This window comes from Mytilus californianus, unplaced genomic scaffold (assembly GCF_021869535.1).
Source record: "Mytilus californianus isolate M0D057914Y unplaced genomic scaffold, xbMytCali1.0.p SCAF_6, whole genome shotgun sequence".
Classification (NCBI taxonomy): Eukaryota; Metazoa; Mollusca; class Bivalvia; order Mytilida; family Mytilidae; genus Mytilus; species Mytilus californianus.
The window spans coordinates 116,701,779-116,725,136 of record NW_026262712.1 but is presented as its reverse complement, the minus strand read 5'-3'; the positions used below and the strand labels follow the sequence as shown (position 1 = coordinate 116,725,136).

At 32.2% G+C, this 23,358-nt stretch overlaps 1 protein-coding gene across 1 annotated transcript; it reads right to left on the bottom strand.

Moving 5' to 3' along the window:
• Positions 1–6,858: 6,858 nt before the first annotated feature.
• On the bottom strand, positions 6,859–20,383 carry LOC127705973 (intraflagellar transport-associated protein-like). The gene is made up of 7 exons (XM_052210354.1): positions 20,328–20,383; positions 19,350–19,498; positions 14,523–14,671; positions 13,810–13,872; positions 12,076–12,145; positions 10,008–10,408; positions 6,859–7,077 (listed from the first exon to the last, which is right to left on the bottom strand). Exons 2-7 carry the CDS (start codon positions 19,489–19,491, stop codon positions 6,931–6,933), a joined length of 972 nt encoding a protein of 323 aa, XP_052066314.1. The 5' UTR covers positions 19,492–19,498; positions 20,328–20,383; the 3' UTR covers positions 6,859–6,930.
• Between the last annotated feature and the right edge of the window lie 2,975 nt (positions 20,384–23,358).

Here is a 23,358-nt window from a genome sequence, read left to right as displayed (position 1 = left end):
CAAAATTTTATTTTAGAGATATTGAGTATTTTGTTAAAAAAGGGGGAGGGGTTTTTCACATGTCGCGCCGTATCTCAAAAAAAGTTTATGATTATTGCTTAAAACTTTACACACTTCTTAGTCATATTAACCTTAAGATCTGTATACTTTTTGGTGATGATTCAAAATTTTATTTTTGAGTTATTGAGTATTTTGTAAAAAAAGGGGAGGGGTTTTTCACATGTCGCGCCGTATCTCAAAAACGATTTATGATTATTGCTTAAAATTTTACACACTTCTTAGTTATATTAATCTAAAGATCTGTATACTTTTTGGTTTTGATTCAAAATTTTATTTTTGAAATATTGATTTTTTTTAAAGCGGGTTTTCACATGCCGCGCCGTATCTCAAAAACGATTTATGATCATTACTTAAAATTTTACACACTTCTTAGTTATATTAATCTAAAGATCTGTATACTTTTTGGTTTTGATTCAAAATTTTATTTTAGAGATATTGAATTTTTTGTAAAAAAAAAGGGGGTTTTCGCATGTCACGCCGTATGTCAGAAACTATTTATACTTATTGCATAAAAATTCACACACAAGACGACGGGCGTATCATGCGCTCATGGCGTAGCTGTTTATTAAATGTTAGCAAACTTTATGAACAAATTGTGTAAAATTGTCTTTAAAGGGCAATAACTCCTTAAGGGGTCAATTGACAATTATGGTCATTTAACTTTTTTGTAGATCTTACTTTACTGAACATTATTGCTGCTTACAGTTTATATATATCTATAATAATATTCAAAATAATAACAAAAAAACTGCAAGATTTTGTTAAAACTACCAATCGGTGGCAGCATCCCAACAATGGGTTGTTCGATTCGTCTGAAAATTTCAGGGCAGATAGATCTTGGCCAATTAAACAATTTCACCCATAACACATTTGCTCTAAAAGATTTAGTTTTTGAGATATAAGCAAAAAACTGCATTTGACCCTTATGTTCTATTTTTAGCCATAGCGGCCATGTTTGTCGATGGATACAATTTATAAACAAGATACCCTAAGGAACATTTAGTTAAAGTTTGAAGGTAATTGGCCCAGTAATTTCAGAGGAGAAGATTTTTAAATGTTAGCAAACTTGATGAACAAATTGTGTAAAATTGTCTTTAAAGGGCAATAACTCCTTAACGGGTCAATTGACAACTATGGTCATATTAACTTTTTTGTAGATCTTACTTTGCTGAACATTATTGCTGCTTACAGTTTATATATATCTATAATAATATTCAAAATAATAAAAAACTGCAAAATTTTGTTAAAACTACCAATTCGGTGGCAGCAACCCAACAATGGGTTGTTCGATTCGTCTGAAAATTTCAGAGCTGATAGATCTTGACCAATTGAACAATTTTACCCCATGTCAGATTTGCTCTAAAAGTTTTTGAGATATAAGCCAAAAAAATGCATTTGACCCCTACGTTCTATTTTTAGCCATGGCGGCCATGTTTGTCGATGAATCAAAACTTCGGATACAATTTATAAACTAGATACCCTATGGAACATTTAGATAAAGTTTGAAGGTATTTGGCCCAGTTGTTTCAGAGGAGAAGATTTTGAAATAGTTTACGACGACAGACGACAACGACAGACAACGGACGACGACGGACGCCAAGTGATGGCATAAGCTCAAAACACAACAAGACTGCACACGCTGAAATGTCTCGCCTGCTCTACTGGCCATTAATTTTATGTTGATAGTCCTAAATATAAAGCTTTACTACAAGTATCACATAAACTTAACATGATCCAAGAAAATGAGGTCAAGGTCAGATAAACCAAACTGGAAATACATGTACACCTTACAATCATTCTATACACCAAATATAGTTGACCTATTGCTTATAGTTTCTTAGAAACAAACTTAACATTGACCAATAAACCATAGAAATGAGGTCAAGGTCATATGATACCTGCCAGACAGACATATACACCTTACAATCGTTCCATACACCAAATATAGTTGACCTATTGCTTATAAGTTAAGAAAAACAGACCAAAACATAAAAACTTAACACTGAGCAATGAACCGAGAAAATGAGGTCAAGGTCAAATAAAACCTGCCAGACTGACATGTACATCGTAAAATATTTCCATACACCAAATATAGTTGCTCTATTGCATTTAGAATAAGAAAAAAATACCAAAACACAAAAATTTAACTTTTAACCACTGAACCATGAAAATGAGGTCAAGATCAGATGACACATGCCAGTTGGACATGTACACCTTACAATCATTCCATACACCAAATATAGTAGACCTATTGCTTATAGTATCTGAGATATGGACATGACCACGAAAACTTAACCTTGTTCAGATCCATGAAATGAGGTCGAGTTCAGATGAAAACTGTCTGACAGGCACAAGGACCTTGCACGGTACGCACATACTAAATATAGTTATCCTATTACTCATAATAAGAGAGAAATTAACATTACAAAAAATCTTAACTTTTTTCCAAGTAGCCACTGAACCATAAAAATGAGGTCAAGGACAATGGACATATGACAGACGGAAACTTCATAACATAAGGCATCTATATACAAAGTATGAAGCATCAAGGTCTTCCACCTTCTAAAATATAAAGCTTTTAAGAAGTTAGCTAACACCGCCGCCGCCGCTGCCGGATCACTATCCCTATGTCAAGCTTTCTGTCAGGCTCGACAAAAACTTAACTTTAACCCCTGAACCATGAAAATGAGGTCATGATCAAATGACACCTGTCAGTTGGACATACACACCTTGCAATCATTCCATACACCAAATATAGTAGACCTATTGCTTACAGTATCTAAAGATATGGACTTGACCATGAAAACTTAACCTTATTCACTGATCCATGAAATGAGGTCTAGGTCAAGTGAAAACTGTATGACAGGGATGAGGACCTTGCAAGGTATGCACATACCAAGTATAGTTATCCTATTACTCATAATAAGAGAGAAATTAAGATTACAAAAAATCTTAACTTTTTTTCAAGTAGTCACTGAACCATGAAAATGAGGTCAAGGACAATGGACATATGACAGATGGAAACTTCATAACATAAGGCATGTATATACAAAGTATGAAGCATCCAGGTCTTCTACCTTCTGAAATATCAAGCTTTTCAGTTTTTAGTTAAGACTGTCGTCGCCACCTCCGGATCACTATCCCATGTCTCGCTTTCTGTGACAGAAGTCGCAGGCTCGACAAAAAGAATACAACACCATCACAAAAAAGACAAAAAAAATTATTTGGAAAGAGCTTGATCTGCACCATGCACAAATACAGGCGACAATAAAATAAAAATGTTCCATTGTCCCCATCTGATACATAGTTTTATCAGTCCAAGGGCAATAACTCCAAATTTTTCTTTTTTTAGCTCACCTGGCCCAAAAGGCCAAGTGAGCTTTTCTCATCACTTTGCGTCCGTCGTCCGTCGTCGTCGTCGTCCGGCGTCGTCTGTTAACTTTTACAAAAATCTTCTCCTCTGAAACTACTGGGTCAAATTTAACAAAACTTGGTCACAATCATCATTGGGGTATCTAGTTTAAAAAATGTGTCCGGTGATCCGGTCAACCAACCAAGATGGCCGCCATGGCTAAAAATAGAACATAGGGGTAAAATGTAGATTTTGGCTTATATCTCTGAAACCAATGCATTTAGAGCAAATCTGAAATGTGGTAAAATTGTTTATCAGGTCAAGATCTATCTGCCCTGAAATTTTCAGATGAATCTGGCAACCCGTTGTTGGGTTGCTGCCCCTGAATTGGTAATTTTAAGGAAATTTTGCCGTTTTTGGTTATTATCTTGAATATTATTATAGATAGAGATAAACTGTAAACAGCAATAATGTTCAGCAGAGTAAGATCTACAATTAAGTCAACTTGACCAAAATGGTCAGTTGACCCCTTAAGGAGTTATTGCCCTTTATAGTCAATTTTTAACCATTTTTCGTAAATTTTTGTAATCTTTTACAAAAATCTTCTCCTCTGAACCTACTAAGACAAATTTAACCAAACTTTTACACAATCATCATTAGGGTATATAGTTTAAAAAATGTGTCCGATGACCCCGCCCGCGAACCAAGATGGCCGACATGGCTAAAAATAGAACATAAGGGTAAAATGTAGATTTTGGCTTATATCTCTGAAACCAAAGCATTTAGAGTAAATCTGACAAGGGTAAAACTGATTATCAGGTCAACATCTATCTGCCCTGAAATTTTCAGAACAATCAGGCAACACGTTGTTTGGTTGCTGCCCCTGAATTGGTAATTTTAAGAAAATTTTGCAGCTTTTGGTTATTATCTTGAATATTATTATAGATAGAGATAAACTGTAAACAGCAATAATGTACAGCAAAGTAAGATCTACAAATAAGTCAACATGACCAAAATTGTCAATTGACCCCTTAAGGAGTTATTGCCCTTTATAGTCAATTTTTTACAATTTTTTCATAAATTTTGTAAATTTTTGTAAATTTTTACAAAATATTTTCCACTGTAACTACTGGGCCAAGTTCATTATAGATAGAGATAATTGTAAGCAGCAACAATGTTCAGTAAAGTAAGATCTACAAACACATCACCATCCCAAAACACAATTTTGTCATGAATCCATCTTTGTCCTTTGTTTAATATGCACATATACCAAGGTGAGCGACACAGGCTCTTTAGAGCCTCTAGTTTTTCTTTTTAACTTCAACAAGAATTATAAGTGTGAGACTCCTTACAATGCAATTTTCCACAAAATTGATATTTCCAAACCTTCAATATTATTATCATAAAAAATCTGATAAGAATTATAGGTGCTAAAGTGCTTACAAAGTAATTTTCAAAATAAATTACATTTCTAAGGGACACAATTCCTGTCAAAATAGTTGATCTGCTCTTATTTTTAAACTTGTCCAAGACGTTATTGATGTAAATGGAAGATCATCTCGAGAGGATTTACAATGCAATTTTCCATAGAAGTTACACTTCCAAGGGATATAATTCCTCTAAAGATAATTGATCAATGCTGATTTTCAAACTCGTTGAAAAGTCATTGCTAATATAATCCTTTGATTTAATTTTATAAAAATCTTTCAACTAGTGTACGGTTGAGAGTGCTTACAATGTAACTTTTCATATATCGTTAATTTATATATCCATGGGGATGCATAACTCCTGTAAAAATCATTGATCAGTGCTGATTTTGAAATTCTTCCAAGACATTACTAATATAAACCTTTAAAAAGAGTTTCATAAACATCCTCCAAGAAATATACACTTGAGAGCATTTACAAAGAAATTTTTCATAAAATTTATATTTTCTGGGGCATACATAACTCCTTTAAAAATAGTTGATTAGCACTAGTTTTAAAACTCATCTAGAACATTGCTAATGTCAATCTTTAATAGAAATTTAAAAAAAATCTGTACATGTGAATTTTTTTTTAAGGCCAGCCAGAAGTGAAAAAAGACATCATCTGGTATTTATATCCCCTGCCCCAGTGGAAGACAAAAAAAGAAGACGTAAAATACCAATCTAGGACTACTCAAAGTTACAGAGCTAGTCCATTGTCTAACTTTTGCTGTTTAGTTTCCTCCAATCTGCATGTATTATAGTTTTCAAAATGATAAGCAAAAACTCTAGAATCAGTCAAAATCTTCATTTAAGGGCAATAACTCTTATAAAGAGTCATCCAGCGGTTTCAGTACTAGTCTTAATTGCATTTTTGTAGTAATGATAATGGTACCAGTTTAACTGCACCAGATGCCCATTTCAACAATCATTGTCTCTTCAGAGATGCTCCAGGACAAAAATATTAGAAATCCAAAACTCAATTCAAACGCTGAAGAATTGATAAAAACAAAAGGGACTATTAGGGTAAGGCCAAATTCAGGAAAGGAATCAGAGCTATGCATGAGGGAGATATGTTCTTTAATTTAAAACAATTTCAAAAATGTTTAATAGCAAATTTCAATAAAACAACAACCTTATTGTAGATCCTGCATTGCTCAGTTTTGCTATTACAGTTTCTACCTACTTGTCATAGTTTTCTAGAGAATAGAGAAAACACGAAAATTAGTAAAAAATCTGCAGTTAAAGGCAATAACTCCAACAAAGAGTCATCTGATCCCTTGCATATAGGGTTGTAAAGGGACATAACTCAAGAACAGTAAAAGTGACGCCATTTAAATTCAAAACTGATCTGACTGTTGTGGTAATAATCAGTGTGTACAAGTTTCATAACATTGGATTGAGGCAAACTTAAGTTAGAGAATGGAAACAAAAAATTCAGCATTCTTTTCATTTGTAAAGGAGCATAACTCTAGAATGGTAAAAGTGACGCCTCCAAAATTTGAACTCGATTTGTGTTTTGTGGTAATAAGCAATAAGCATAAGTTTCATAACATTTGGTTGAGGCAAACTAAAGTAAGAGAACGGAAACGTTTTGGGACATACAGAGGTACAGACAGCCAAGAGTAACACTTAATGCCCCCTCTGTTGATGGCGGGGGCATAAAAAAACACTTACTGTATGTAGATACCCTAAGGATCAATCAGTTTAAATTAAGTTAAAATTGGTCCAGTGGTTTCAGAATAGAGGTTTTATTTTTAAAAGTTGATGTTGACAATGGGCAACGATGACAGATGCTATGTGATAGCATCATAGCAATAGCTCACTTGGCCAACAGACAACCAAAAGCACAATGCCCACAAAAACAGATGGTGATAGAAAGCATTTCCTGCTTCATAAATGGGAATTAATCCAACAATTTTCATGGTGTTTTTTTATCTGTACAGAGGTCAAGATAAGAAATATGAAAAACTTTGAAGACTATTTGTAGTATCATTTTTCACATTTTATTAAAAAGGACGGAATGTTGATTTTAAGTATTTCATCTGAAGTATCATGCCTTGACATCAGTTCTTGGTAGAAATAATTTTAAATGATCAATTTCCTCCATTGTGAACTTTGGAGTTAATATAACATTGTCATAGTCAAAATCATTATCCAATGAAAATGGTTCTACTTCATCTGTTGTATCTGTACATATCTAAAAATAAAAACAAAAACTATTCATAGTTCAACTGCATGTCATCATTATGAAATACAAAATCATTGAATTATTCTTTCTGAGTTCTAAATGTAAAAAGTGCATTCGTTGATTTGAAATGGTTTTATTTATCAAAAGTTATACTCTGGATTCATTTTTATTTGTTGGATACAATTTTCATGGATTTCGTGGGTAAACATGAATCTAAATGTTCAATGAAGCATAAGTTTCTAATGGGCTTGTATGCCAACTTTGGCAAAATGAATAATCTAATATCCACAAATTAAAAGTCACATCATTCCATGAAAATTGTTATCCACAAAAATAAAAGAATCCACAATATGTTGAATTTCACTTTAAACCATAGTCTGACAATCAAGGAATAAGGAATTCCACTTTAAACCATAGTCTGACAATTAAGGAATAAGGAATTCCACTTTAAAAAATAGTCTTAAAATTAAGGAATAACGAATTCAACTTTAAATCATAGTCTGAAAATTTAGAAATAACAAATTCCACTTTAAATCATAGTCTGAAAATTAAGTAATAAGGAATTCCACTTTCAACCATAGTCTTAAAATTAAGGAAACACGAATTCCACTTTAAACCATAGTCTAAAAATTAAGAAATAAAGAATTTCACTTTAAACCATAGTCTGAAAATTAAAGAATAACGAATAACACTTTAAACTGCAGTCTGAAAATTAAGGAATAACGAATTCCACTTTAAACCATAGTCTGAAAATTAAGGAATAACGAATTCCACTTTAAAGCATAGTCTGAAAACCAAGGAATAACGAATCCAAATTAAGCCATAGTTTGAAAATTAAGAAAAAACAAATTCCACTTTAAACCATTGTCTGAAAATTAAGAAATAACGAATTCCACTTTAAACCATAGTCTGAAAATTAAGGAATAACGAGTTATACTTTAAACCGTAGTCTGAAAATTAAGGAATAACGAATTCCACTTTAAACCATAGTCTGAAAATTAAGGAATAACCAATTCCACTTTAAACCATAGTCTGAAGACCAAGGAATAACGAATCCAAGTTAAGCCATAGTTTGAAAATTAAGAAATAATGAATTCCACTTTAAACCATTGTCTAAAAATTTAGAAATAACAAATTCCACTTTAATCCATTGTCTGAAAATTAAGGAATAATGAATTCAACTTTAAATCATAGTCTGAAAATTAAGAAATAACAAATTCCACTTTAAATCATAGTCTGAAAAATTAGAAATAACCAATTCCACTTTAAACCATAGTCTGAAAATTAAGGAATAACGAATTCCACTTTAAACCATAGTCTGAAAATTAAGGAATAACGAATTCCACTTTAAACCAGTCTGAAAATCAAGGAATAACGAATCCAAATTAAGCCATAGTTTGGAAATTAAGAAAAAATGAATTCCACTTTAAACCATTGTCTGAAAATTAAGAAATAATGAATTCCACTTTAAACCATAGTCTGAAAATTAAGAAAATAACTAATAACACTTTAAACCTTAGTCTGAAAATTAAGGAATAACAAATCCAAATTAAGCCATAGTTTGAAAATTTAGAAATAATGAATTCCACCTTAAACCTTAGTCTGAAAATTAAGAAATAACGAATCCAAATTAAGCCATAGTTTGAAAATTTAGAAATAACTAATTCCACTTTAAACCATAGTCTGAAAATTAAGGAATAACGAATTCCACTTTAAACCATAGTTTGAAAATTAAGAAAAAACGAATTCCACTTTAAACCATTGTCTGAAAATTAAGAAATAAAGAATTCCACTTTAAACCATAGTCTGAAAATTAAGGAATAACTAATTACACTTTAAACCTTAGTCTGAAAATTAAGGAATAACAAATCCAAATTAAGTCATAGTTTGAAAATTTAGAAATAACAAAGTCCACTTTAAACCATAGTCTGAAAATTAAGGAATAATGAATTACACTTTAAACCGTAGTCTTGAAATTAAGGAATAACGAATTCCACTTTAAACCATAGTCTGAAAACCAAGGAATAACGAATCCAAACTAAGCCATAGTTTGAAACTTAAGAAATAATGAATTCCACTTTAAACCATTGTCTGAAAATTAAGAAATAACGGATTCCACTTTAAATGGTAGTCTGAAAATTAAGGAATAACGAATTTCACTTCAAACAATAGTCTGAAAATTAAGGAATAGCGAATTCCATTTTAAACCATATTCTGAAAACCAAGGAATAATGAATCCAAATTAAGCCATAGTTTGAAAATTAAGAAATAACGAATTCCACTTTAAACCATAGTCTGAAAATTAAGAAATAACAAATTCCACTTTAAACCATAGTCTGAAAATTAAGGAATAACGAATAACACTTTAAACCATAGTCTGAAAATTAAGGAATAACGAATTCCACTTTAAACCATAGTCTGAAAATTAAGGAAAAAGGAATTACACATTAAACCATAGTCTGAAAATTAAGGAATAAGGAATTCCACTTTAAACCATGATCTGAAAATTAAGGAATAACAGAACTATATTTGAAGAGTTATATATCCAATCAAAATTGGCAATACCAGTCATATTATATTATATAATTGTAGATAGCATGCCTTTACTCCCCACTTCTACTACCAAACATAAAAGTAATTCCCTTTTTGATAATCTGTCTTAAAGATTTTAGATATGTAACAGTTATGTTATTGTGCATAAGGTGTTGATATGCAAAACTGAAAAACAACTCACTTGTGGATAGCCACCCCCCAAAAAAAAAATGATTTCTGTAGTTCTGTTCGGCAAATTTAAGGCTCTCACAAAGTTTCATAGAAATTTGGCATTAAATTTCTTTGGCTTCAGGCATATCTGAAATATTATTACAGGGACCTGTTAGATTAGACAACAAATCTTTATCATATGTTTGCATATGTCATGTGTCAGAACATTTACCAACCTGTTCTCTCTGATCATGTGATCGACTTGTCACAACCAAAAAATCTAGATTTGTATGTGAAATTATGTTCCTTCCCGCGACCTCCGACTCTAGCTCTGCCTCTCCTGGGTACAATGACATCTGATTAGTCTTATCTCCTACTTCTACTATGTCTGCGCTTTCATCAGTATTTTCATTCTCTGTGCTGTCTGATAGCAGATGTTCATCTTCCTTCACTATTTCAGACATTAAATCAGGCTCCTCAGACCTATCATCATTTTTCATATTCTCGGATGTATGAATGGAATGAACTGTTTTTGTAACCATATTTGTCTTACAGTCTGAGTTGTATTTTCCCTGTCGATTGCCAGCAGCAACATCAGGAATGTCTGGTGTCAAGTTTTCTTTCTCTTCATTTGACTCTAAGAAACAAACAGAATGTTTTATCAAGAACTATTCTTACAATTTTAGTATTTGCTAGAGTGCACAATGCCAAAACTAAATTTAATTTTCTAACGAACTATAAAGTGAAATTCTGCAAAAAAAATTACAACAAAAGGGACTATTTTTCGTTCCCTATTGTTAATTTTCCTTTTTCATATAGTAATGTTCCTATGGCACCATCTTACAGTGTTTATATATCACAACTGGTTTGTTATGCCCCTGTCTGTAGTGATGTTTTGGAATTCAATGAATGTAATCTATGTTTTACTGGTAAATTATTAAGTCAAGCATTTAGTTACCACAAATTACTTCAAACCTTTACTAAATTCTTTCATACAAAGATTTGGTTTGGAAGTTTGGCTTTACCCTTAGAAAACTTATTACAAGTACTGGGCCCATAAAATTAGATACAATACCGGTAAACTTATCATTCTGTTAAATAAACTTATTCTAAAAGGTTACCAATTTAACACTGTAATTAGATCGTTGAATATTGTTTTTAACAGTATAAATATTGATTTTGTTATCAATAAATTAAAACCCAACTAAATATTATTGTTATACACATATCACGATCTGGGGAGCTTACATATGGCATATGTACATTCACTGTCCTACAATCTGTCCATACCTATATTTTGGCATTGCACAAGGTCATATTTTATCTCTGACGTCTTTACTGTAAGTCCATTGGATGTTGGATGTATACTGATTGATATTTAAGTTTAAGACACCTGATATTTTGATTAGTTGTTATGGCTTCGAACTAGCTTTCAGTTACTGTGAGTACTCTCAGATCTGTACTTTGTGTTTTTTGTGGGTTTTTTCAGTATTTTTTTTTGGTGATTTGTATTGATCTAAAGAGTTACGCCCTTTTCAACTGATTTTTATAGTTTGATCTTATGTTGTACTGTAACACCACTGTCCCAGGTTAGGGGTAGGGTTTACTCTTAGTTTTGAGCCAGCAAACATGTTTAACCCTGCCACATTCTGTCCAAGTCAGGAGATTGTAATTCAGTGGTTGTCGTTTGTTGCTGTATATCATATTTGTTTTTCGTTTATTGTTTTGTACATAAATCAGGCCATTAGTTTTCTCGTTTGAATTGTTTTACATTTGTCATTTCAGTGCCTTTTATAGCTTACTATACGGTATGGGTTTTGCTCATTCTTGAAGGTTGTATGGTGACCTATAGTTGTAAACTTTTATGTCATTTTATCTCTGGTAAAGTTGTCTCATAAGCAATCATACCACATCTTCTTATTATAATAAAGCCATGCTGCACTTTACCATTTTTTTTTTAATGCACTGTTGCTGAGGTCATGTTTATATTAATAACTGTATCTTTTACAGTTCAAATTAAAAAATACAGCATACATAACCTGTGCCTAACAACTCCAAACAATACAAGCTGCAAAATATAATATGCACTAGATTTTTGCTACTGATTTCTTTCTTTTTTTATTTCATTTCCAAGACTTCATTTTGCCTGATTATTTTGTATAGATTTGTAGAAGTCAGATCTCACATCCTGTATAAATAAACTTTACTGGACTTGTATTGATGTCTTATGAATTGGGTATAACTTCGATTTCTTAAGGAAACAATAACCATCAATTAATGAATTGTACTACACAATATTATTACCTTGTCCAAAGCTTGCTATATATCCTGGAGTTTCTTCATCTGACATATCATCTTCTACAAAGTTGTCCAACTAAAAATACAAAATACATGTACACACTTAGAAATGCTACTAAGTTTTTCTTTCCAATTTTTTATCGTTATGAAATGGACAAAGGGGAGATAATCTCTCAATTTCAACTGTAAAATATTCTCACACATTATTTCTGTTGTGACTGTTAGAAAAAGACTTGGCTATTCCAAAGCAATAAAAGATATCCATGATTTATTCACTTAATTAAAGAACTATGGTATAAATGGTAGATAGATGTTTTTTTGGCTGTGAAATTAACAGTTAAAAGTTTTAATACCTAATTGCTGGTACTATAATACTATATTCAAAGAACTACTTGAAGCCCACCATATAATAATACTCCTGTCCATATCCAAGAACCTTTGATTGTGTTTGTCTTTGTTTATATCTTAAGTGTTTTTGTCCTTTAGAGACTTTAATATGGCTGCATTTGTTTGCACATGTCCTAAGTCAGGAATCTGATGTTCAGTAGTTGTCGTTTGTTGATGTGGTTCATAAGTGTTTCTCGTTTCTTGTTTTTTATATAGATTAGACCATTGGTTTTCCCGTTTGAATGGTTTTACACTAGTAATTTTTGGGGCCCTTTATAGCTTGCTGTTCGGTGTGAGCCAAGGCTCCGTGTTGAAGACCGTACTTTGACCTATAACGGTTTACCTTTATAAATTTTGACTTGGATGGAGAGTTGTCTCATTGGCACTCATACCACATCTTCTTATATCTATTGTAAGATTTTGGTGGTCTCCATTAAATGTATTCTCAGCTTGTGTAGATTCTTGACCAATAAGGTTTGATGCATGGTAAAGAATTTTGTCAATTGTTATGAGTTTGAATGTCCCTTTGATATCTTTCGCCTCTCTCTTAATGATTGAACATCAACCTCTAGTTTCTGGTTTAATTGTATTGTTGGGTTGAAGTTAAGATCTCACTGACCCCATACCTCTTTTTATTCCTATTTTGTATTGCTGAAATCCTCCAATTTAATATGTAACTTTGTCATTAAAAAAACCTATCCTTATTGGGAATCAATTCCATGTATGAACAGGTGGTTTTTTAACCAGTTCCAGAGAAATATTATGCAATGTGTGTATTTTTTTTTCAATTATACCAGCATTATAGCTTTGTTTAGTAGCACTGGTTCATGTCTGATACATTGTACTCATACAAAGGGGAACAACTCAAATCATAATGATCTATAAATGTACATGATGTATATGTTATATACAAAGTACCTGCAAAGCCAAAAGTTTACTGCAGACTGGTATTAATTAACTTTTTTTTTGGCAGGACTTTTTGTTTGTTTTCACAAAAATTACTAAGCAATTCAATGGATATTAAATGCTATTTTTATTATCAAAAGTCTTCATTTTAAGACAAAAGCGGCTAAACGAAATCCTTGATTTCTATTTTTGTAGACATTGTATAGCTGGTCATTTTTTGTCAACATTTTCTGCCATATCTATTATAATTTTCAAATAATAAGTGAAAATGCCATACATAAATGAGTAATGTAAGAAGCCATGTGATATTTTGGGTTGAAATCGACAGAAGGTAGATCTTGATACACTAGCATTTTGGATTCTGTTAAGATATTCTCCATCTACGAACTAAAACAATATCACAAAACTGTAGAACTATGTATGAATTAAACAAATAATGTATCTAACCTTGACTCTAGATGAACAATCTGCAAAGGTCATTTCTGTTGCTATGGTTCCACTGTCCAAAATCTAAAAAGATGGTAATAAAATCTTATTGACAAAAACAGTTTCCAATATGGATCGCAGCATTAAACATAGAATTTTGTAAGCTAATTCATATAAATTAAGAGATGTGTGGTAAATGCTCATCGTAAAGCTATGCATGTGATGGAATACATGTAAACTGCCAGTAAAGTTATTTTCTATTATCTTTTGGGGGAGAAAATTTGAAATGACTTATCAAATTTAATATAGAAAATTTTCAGATACACATGTATATAATATTACAACATTTTGAATTACATATATGAATCAAAGCTGATATTGTATAAATAACATATGACAATAATTGTGTACTTGATGATATCCAGACAATTTAAAATATTCTATTAAATGGTTTTCTAGGTCTAATCTTACATCTTACATTTGTAAAAAGTTCTGATTTCACTGTGAGAATTATTTTAATATGTATATTTTGTTTCACTGTTAGTATTAATGTTAATGTGTATATTTTGTGTATTAATGTTAATGTGTATATTTTGTGTATTAATGTTAATGTGTATATTTTGTGTATTAATGTTAATGTGTATATTTTGTGTATTAATGTTAATGTGTATATTTTGTGTATTAATGTTAATGTGTATATTTTATGCTTCTTTCAATCATCTAAAATACTTAACCTCTTCTTCTAGTTCATCATCAAACATTAGTTGTGAATCCTTGTTTGGCTGTAATCTCTCTGCTTTGGTTTGTGATTGCTGTTTCATCACAACATCTGTTCTGAGGGGTTTTGTGGTGCTAGGCAGTTTCTTTGGCTGATTAACCGTTTCTGAGAAACAAGAAATCATCCAATGGTTATTGTACCACTGTAGACAAGTTTAATTGAACTCTACTGAGATATATAGCCAGAACTATTTTAACCTTTTTTTTTATTATTTTTTTTTAAGTCGGCATATATATGTACATAACAACAGAGAAAACATGAGCTCTGGTGAGATCTTTAACCGACTATCATATAAAAATCATGCAGCTTCAAGCAAATACTAATAAATAAAAATTAAAAAGCATGCAAATATAATGAAAGCAGATTAATTTTGATTTCCGAACCTCCAGGGTCAATGCTCATGTGGCAAACACCTCTGTGTGCATTGAATGGGGGAACCAGCAATCACTGAAATATCATAAAATACTAACAAACTAAAAAGCATAAATAAATAAATAAATTAAGCACTGGCATTTAATAGCAGCTATATATAATAATGCATAAAAAAGCAGAGCAAAAGCAGAGCAAAAGGCCAGAAAATAAAAAAAGAAATGTCAGCTATGAGGCAGCACTGGATGGAAACGGCACAAACTGAAATTGCATTTTTGACCCCCAAACCAGGAATTTATATAATTCCTAAATTGGTCAAAAGAGGTCATAGTTCTGGCCTCATTGGGAAGGGAATTCCATATTTGTGCTGCCTCATAAAACCACACCAATGCACACAAGTTCAATTGGACTCTACTGAGATATCCAGCCAGAAATATTTAACCTAAAACCATATACATGTATTAACCATTAACACATTTGGTAGTTACATTCTTGTGAGTTTAGATACTTTTCATACATCTCAGACCTTTGTATTGAACCAAATAGAGAAAGACAATCTACCAGTCCAAATGTGCCATTATTCTTAAATTTCATCGTTCAAAGTAAAAATCAGAATGATGATCACTTACCTTCCACTTATTTGTTATATATACAGTAGTCCTAAGGTCCAATAAAATCTGTTCATTCAAGTTGTAGCTTACAAGAGTGTTCTTTTACGAGTAACTTATACATGTTATACACAAACGAATAGTTGTACGCATATAAGTATTTCGACAAATATGTCAACAGACTCAACTATGTAAAGTTTAACTTTTTTTATTGGCATTATACAGCTGTATAAATGAAAACAACACTTGATTGATTAGTGTTTAACATAAAAAGAAGATGTGGTATGATTGCCAATGAGACAACTCTCCACAATAGACCAAATGACACAGAAATTAATCAAAGAGCTGAAAGCTCTAAGGAAAAATGACGTTATTGTCTCTCATATTGGGATATTTTTGATGAAAGTCTTGATTTTTACTTAATTAACCTACTGAATCTTAGGCGACGTTTCAATTTATGGTAGGTAGGGTGACTGATAGAATAGATATGAATTGTTTCCACAATCTATAGCGTTTTTATTTGTTTGTCAAGATATATATATATATGTGTGTGAAGTGAAGATAACTACTAGTTGTTCTGCTGTACAAAGAAATAGCTCAAGACTACCTGAACAATCTACAATATTTAAAGTAATATGTGAATTTGTTACCCTTATTTGTAGAATTATTTAACAAAATGATTATGAAGAGCCTGTAGTAAGCAAGCTCTTATACCACACATAGTCCTTATTCAAGAGATAAGTTATGGGTGATCTAGTGACATAATCACATTGTTATTTCTGTGACCTAAACATGATCAATTTCTGTAGATTTAGCCTGTATTAAGCAAGCTTACACTGAAATCTTAAAATGACAACATAAATTATTGCAAAATTATTTTTTTCAAATGATTTAATGTTTAGTACCGTAGCCATTTATTTCAAATAATTAACCAGTAATAAAATAAGGAAATGGGGTGTGATTGCCAATGAGATAACAGTCTGATGTACTATCTACCAGAGTCCAAATAATGTGGCTGTTGGCAGTTATAAGTCACTTTCAGACCTCAACAATGTACCAAACCTGTTCATAGTTTTCAGGTACCACAGGAAAAAGAGGAGTTGTGGCTGGGTGGCTTACAAGAAAATATAAGAAATATAATGATAATAATATAAATAAGAAAATAAGAGAGACAAAAAAGACAGGACTGAGGCACTGGACTATATATAAAGCGCTCCAATACTAATCCTTAGAGGAGCTGCTGATCTATACTTAGAAAAGAAAGATGTTGAGGACTTAGCCAGAGCGAGCAGAATTGTGAAACTTAGGAACAGCAGAGTATATGTGGGGACACCACATATATAGGCCCATCTGCCCTATATATGCTGCCACCTATTAATATTAATGCCTAGGGTGGTAATTAAACCCATGTGCATTTAATCAATTGTACTCTATGACTATGTACATGTACATATATGATATATATCAAATGCAAAAAATGCAGCTGTAAGGGAGCAACCATTTAACTTCAAAAGGGGGGGGTATGGGTTTTTTTCTTAGTCACTCATAAAATTATTTATTTAGTTTTTCGACACAATCAACTAGATTATTCTTTTTCAAAATTTGACACTATAAAGTATGGAGGGATTTTTTGTCATCTGCTTGACCAGAATATTTTTTTCCATCAAATTGGGGATCAGAATATTTTTTTATAAAAAAAACCATAACTCCCCCCCACATGGAAGTTAGATAGTTGCTCTCTAATGTAAATATGTAAATTTTACATCATTATAGCCTTATTTTTTATAAGGACCTAGCTAGACCTATTTCTTAGGCAAGGAAGTGACTTTTTTATTATTAAACTTTAAAATTTTAAATGCTTAGATAATAATTTGATTTCATTATCATCATTAAAGTGATTGTTGACTTTTCAAATATAAAAATATGCAAAAAGAAAGAAATATATATGATTCCTTGTGAAAATTAAAAGATAGAACATTGTATACTTTAATTGATTTGGAAATTTAATTTCAAGAATGACAACATGTATGATCTGTTACCATAAGTGTAAAATTTGTCCATTAGCTACTGTTTATTATGTTTATGGTTGAACTGTATCTTTGAACTTTGTCAATCAGTCATGATTTACTTCTTAAGCTGTGTAAGAACCTTCTTGTAATTGAAAATTGGTCTACCATGATCACGATTTATACAATTCTGAGTTCCTAACAAGTTCAAAATTTAGCACATTTGCAGTTTACAATGCCCAAAGATCAGGAGAAACAACGATTTTGATTGGCTGATCCCAGTTTGTCTCCCTTGGGAAAAGTATGAGGAAAGTTCAAAATCAGGAACAATCATTATTTTTGTGTAGAATTTAACAAAATCGTGTTTCAGGGGTTTTTACACGATCACAATCGTGCAATCGTGACATGGGGTCAAAATCGAGTATTTCACGCCTGAATCGTGAAAGTTGGCAGGTATGACAGGTTAAGAAATTAAAGAATGAAATTCTGTATAGTACATTAAGTATGTAAAATACGGAACCGAGTTCGGAAAGCGGGTTGGAAGTCTGGTAAATGGTAAAAGAAAATTGACTGCGTCATTTTCCAAAAACTATAGGTCACCTTCCGGCCTTCAACAATGAGCTAAGCCCATACCACATAGTCAGCTATAAAATGCCCCGAAATGACAAATGTAAAACAATTCAAACGAGAAAAATAACGGCCTAATTTATGTACAAAATAATGAACAAAAAACAAAAATGTAACACAGCAACAAACGACAACCACTGAATTACAGGTTCCTGACTTGGGACAGGCACATACAGAATGTGGCGGGTTTAAACTAGTTTGAAGGCGCCAACCCTTCCCCTAACCTGGGACAGTGGTGTAATAGTACAACATAAGAACAAACTATATAAATCAGTTGAAAAAGGCTTAACGCAGCAGATGGATACAAATAGAAATACTTCCAACAAAAACACCAAGTAAACGTGGACTGGTACTTGTACATTCCAACAACAAAAAGACACTTAGCACAGATCTGAGAGTACTCGCAGTTACTGACAGCTAGTTCAAAGCCAATAACAACTAATAAAAAAAATCAAGTATCTTAGACTAAATTATCAATCAGTACACATCCAACATCCAATGGATTTAGTGTAAAGATGTTATAAACAGTCAGAGAAAAACATGACCTTGTGCAATGCCAAATACAGGTATCAACAGATTGTAGAGCCATGAATGTGCATTAATAAGCCACTTTCAGCACTATTAAGCTACTTCGTTGCGGTCAGTTTTTATTGGTGGAGGAACCAAGAATGCCAAGAGAGAATCATCTACCTTGGTAGAAAAACTGACAATCCTAGTCATTAAGATTGGAGTCAAATACACCTGCCATGTGCGGGATTCGAACTCACAACCTCAATATTGACAGACTAGCTAGATAAAGTGATACAACTTAGTTGGACTACACAGACCACTCGTCCACCAAGGCTCTAAAAACAACAATTGATAAATTTCATGCGTCTGGAGCATTTATCTGGATTTACCTTCACCAGGAACGCTCAAAGCTGAATATTTGAAAGCCAAGGATGTATAAGAGCCAAAAACGTTGAAGAAAATATCAGCATGCAAACGTTAAATAATGAAAATATAATGCGATGGCATATACTATAGGAGTATAATAGGACTAAGGTCAACTTTGCCTGAGGAAGACGAAACTAAGTTCTTAATAATTTTGAAAAAACAGACAATTTAAGAAAGGTTTGTTATAAATCATGTCAGTATCTGATATTACTGACTCCATATCTGTAACTTACAAACCTTTAGTAATGTGCTGAAACCCATTTATAAATTCATCATACGACTGTGTATCTTGTCCCATCACCTTGTTTATTGCCGATGTCATTGTATCATTAAGACAATTTACTTTGTTTTCTTCGGTAGCAGTCAGTTCTCTGGTCATGTTGATTCTGAAAATAAGATTACCAGTATTTTTTCTTGGTTACTTGAATCTTCTCCGTGTATGGAGGGTAACTTTGTTGTAAATAAGGATTTTTATTAAAGAATATGCCAACTCAAGACAGCACTGGATGTTGTTATCAAATTTTGTTTGTTTAAATTCCTATTATAATGTACATGTGCCCATTTATAGAATATATAAAAAAGTTCTAATGACATTATTTTATTGAATGTTTACATATGACCCCGGACATAATATACTGCCAGATCTGACACAGTGGAATATACAGAATAGGTAATAGTCAAAGAATAGTATACACCTATTGACTGGTTATGAGGGTAATAGCAAGTTTGTTGTCCCTGAGATACCAACTATTGCTCGAGGCGTAGTCTTTTCAGAATGTTGTTTTGTTCGGTATAATAAAACACTTACTGACTGGTTATGAGTGTAATAGCAAGTTTGTTGTCCCTTTGAAACTAACTATTGCCCTCGGCTTCGCCTCGAGCAATAGTTGGTATCTCAGGGACAACAAACTTGCTATTACCCCCATAACCAGTCAATAGGTGTATATTATTTTTTTTTTAATTTTAAGGTGGGTAACTATTTGTTTTAATCTCGAATAATTGATATTATTGTCATTGTTTAAGCCCTTCCTTGCCCTTTACACTAAGGAATAAAATATTATTCTTCTCTTCTTCAATGAATAGATGGGATAAATTAATATAACCAATGCCTTGCAGGTTATCAATACCTGTGACTATTATACAGGTACTAACGTTAGTCAAGGATTTGTATAGTGAGACAAATCCTTGCGTTAGTATAATAGTCACAGTCAATACCTAAAACCTGGTCGTATTTGTTTACTAATATTTAAACTGGTTTCTGAAAACAAATAGGTCTTAGTACCAGTTCTGTTTGGTTCAGTTATATTCCTCCGTCATTATCGGAGCACCCCAACTTTGGATGAGTATGGTGGCCGGATGCGGTCATTTCACTTTTTAGCCAACCTGGCCCAAAGGGCCATGTGAGCTTTTGCCATCCATTGACAAATCAAATCAAATCATTTTATTTCCTAATTAAAGGGCCCCTAAGGGCATATCAATTACAAACAAGAAAAATAATAAAGAGACAAACATGTATACATCATTTTAGACAAAAACTGACATTCATTAAAAATTATTTTATGATTTATATAACATGTACATAGATAAACAATTTGCGAGAGAGCCAGCTGGGTGCAAGAACGATAATATATAATATATTATATAATGACACTAAGAACAAAAACCTGTATTTAGGTGTTTCAGTTTGGTCAATTTATTTTCCAATTTGTACTGAGTTTTCTAGTTTCAAAACTTATGTTCAAGTAATTGCATAAAGATTTTATAAAGCTTTTATCGTCATTTGACATAATCCAAATGAATAAATTTTCTATATTTAGTATTCTCAAATTTGGATACCTAATAAATAGACCATATAGAAAAACCTTTCTCAGTGATGCTGCATATATAAAGGACATTCCAATATAAAATGGAGCTCATCCTCAATCACATTCAAATTGCAATAATTACAAAGTCTTTCACATCTGGGAATATATTCCAATTTACATGAAGAGTTGATCATGACGGCCAGTTTCAATTCTTAATTTATGATTACTCAATCTCAATTTTGTGACAGTTTTCCAATCAGTATGTGTAAAGGATAAATAGTTCTCTCTAACAAAGGAGAATTTGAATTTAAAATATGTACTTAATTTGCCTTTATCATGTAAATAAGAAGACCTTATTTCCTTCCACGTCTCTAAGAAGCTGTTTTTAGACAGATTTTAAGTGATTTCTTAAATTTATGTTTACTCCGGTTTTTACAAATGGTCAGATCAATGTTTAATTTTTCACCATAAAAGAGTAGGTTTGTGAACCAAGAGTTTTGACCTTTGTTTATGCTATGCAAATGAATATATTCCTTGTATGCATTGTTAGCAAGTTTGATGGAGAATTTTCTAGTCTGTGCCAATACATGAAAATTTGTTTTAACATATCTATGTAAAGAGGATGTCTTCCAAGTTCTGTTACAACTCCTATGTTAGTACATAATTTAGAGACCCCAAGTATGTATTTGCAAAACTTGAAGTGGAGTTTTTCGGTCTCACAGTCTTTGAATATATCAAAAAGAGTTAATGATTTTCTCTTTGGAGTAAATTAATAATTCCCCAATTCTCACAACCGTATAGAATAATAGGTTTTATACAATGATCAAATAAATGTAGGGATATGTTTATGCTTGGGCTTGAGGATTTCAAGTCTCTGTACAACTTAAAACAGGCTTTCAAGCTTTTTTGAAATAGTTGTTTTTTAGCCTCATTAAAATTCCCAGTATTCTCAATAATAAGGCCCAAATATTTATATTGCTTTACACATTCTATGCCTTCTTTCCCAATATGAAAATTATCTTGTACCAATCTACCGTTATTATTAAAAATAATTATTTTTGTTTTATTGGAGTTTACTTCCAGACACCATTCATTACAATATTCATCAAAAATATCAAGTTTGTTTTGAAGCTCTACCTTAGTATCTGAAAAAAAACAACCAAATCATCTGCATAAAGGAGGCATGGTATCTTCTTGTTATTTAGACAAACTGAATCTGATTTTTCTTGAAAAATTGTAGGGAGTTCATTAATGAAAAACTTGAATAAATTTGTTTGCTTCTGAAAATTTACTTTCTAGAAGTGTGAAGCTGGATATTTTGTTTTCAAGTATTTTTACTTTTTTTCAGTTGGGTATGTTTATCTGTAGGAATAGATGCCAAAGTAGCAAAATATTTATACCAAGTTTCACCGTCAATATTTTGATTTTGATTTTTGGTGTTTTAACGCCACTTTTAAGCACCGCTTTTGGGCTATTTCGTGGCGGCCAGTTTTTATTGGTGGAGGAAGCCGGAGTGCCCGGAGAAAACCACCGACCTTCGATAGGAAAACTGACAATCCTAGTCAATTCAGATTGGAGTCGAGTGCACCCGCTCGAGCGGGGCCACTGGCTAGTGATTACAGTAGTAACTACTTAGACCACTCGGCCACCGAGGCCCCCACCGTCAATATTACTATCTGGTTTATCACAATTTTCATTACGAAGAAGGTTTACAAGCTTCCAATACTCCTTTGGGTTTTCTGTTTCTAAGCTTTCTAAACGGTTTAAGATTATATTTTTAAACTCTCTTTTTTATACTTTCTAAGTTTTGCATACTTTTTATTTGATTTAAAAAAGGACCCACGACTGATAGGGTCTTTAGGATATTTGTTCATTGATTCAGCTTTTCCATCAACAATTTTTTTAATGAAGTCAGTTCATGGTCAAACCATTTTTTGTTTGTTTTGACTCTTTTCCTTTTTTTTTAAGCGATATTTTACAAACTTTTTCAATAAGTGAATGGATTTTGTTGGTCGCTTGATTTATGCTATTTGAGTCAAAGTTGATATCTTCTGTTAAGAAATCATGACCAGTTTTACCCGTGACCCATTTTCGTGTTTAGGATATAATCTTGAAAACTTTAATAAATAAAGATAAATTTTGAAAAGCCAATATGATCAGCTGGACATGCAAGATCTACAAAAAAGTCAACATAGACAAAACTATCAGTGAATTCTTGTTAGACCCCCCCCCCCCCCTCCCCTTGTTAGGAGGTATTGCCATTGAAAGACAATTTTGACCTATTTTCGCATTTTTTGCAGAAACTACAATAGGTTGAGAGAAACTGTAAATAGGAGAAATGTTCAGCAATATAGGATCTACAAATAGGCCAACCTGCCTTACAGAAATAATAGCCCTTAAATGACAATTTTTAACTAATTTTCCTGTTTTTTCCCTATGAT

Coding starts and splice junctions, on each gene's coding strand:
- LOC127705973 (XM_052210354.1), bottom strand. CDS start 19,491: ATGACCAGAGAACTGACTGCTACCGAAGAAAACAAAGTAAATTGTCTT. Junction 14,672..19,349: donor GTTTCAGCACATTACTAAAG/GTTTGTAAGTTA, acceptor CTTGTTTCTCAG/AAACGGTTAATCAGCCAAAG. Junction 13,873..14,522: donor ATGATGAACTAGAAGAAGAG/GTTAAGTATTTT, acceptor CCATCTTTTTAG/ATTTTGGACAGTGGAACCAT.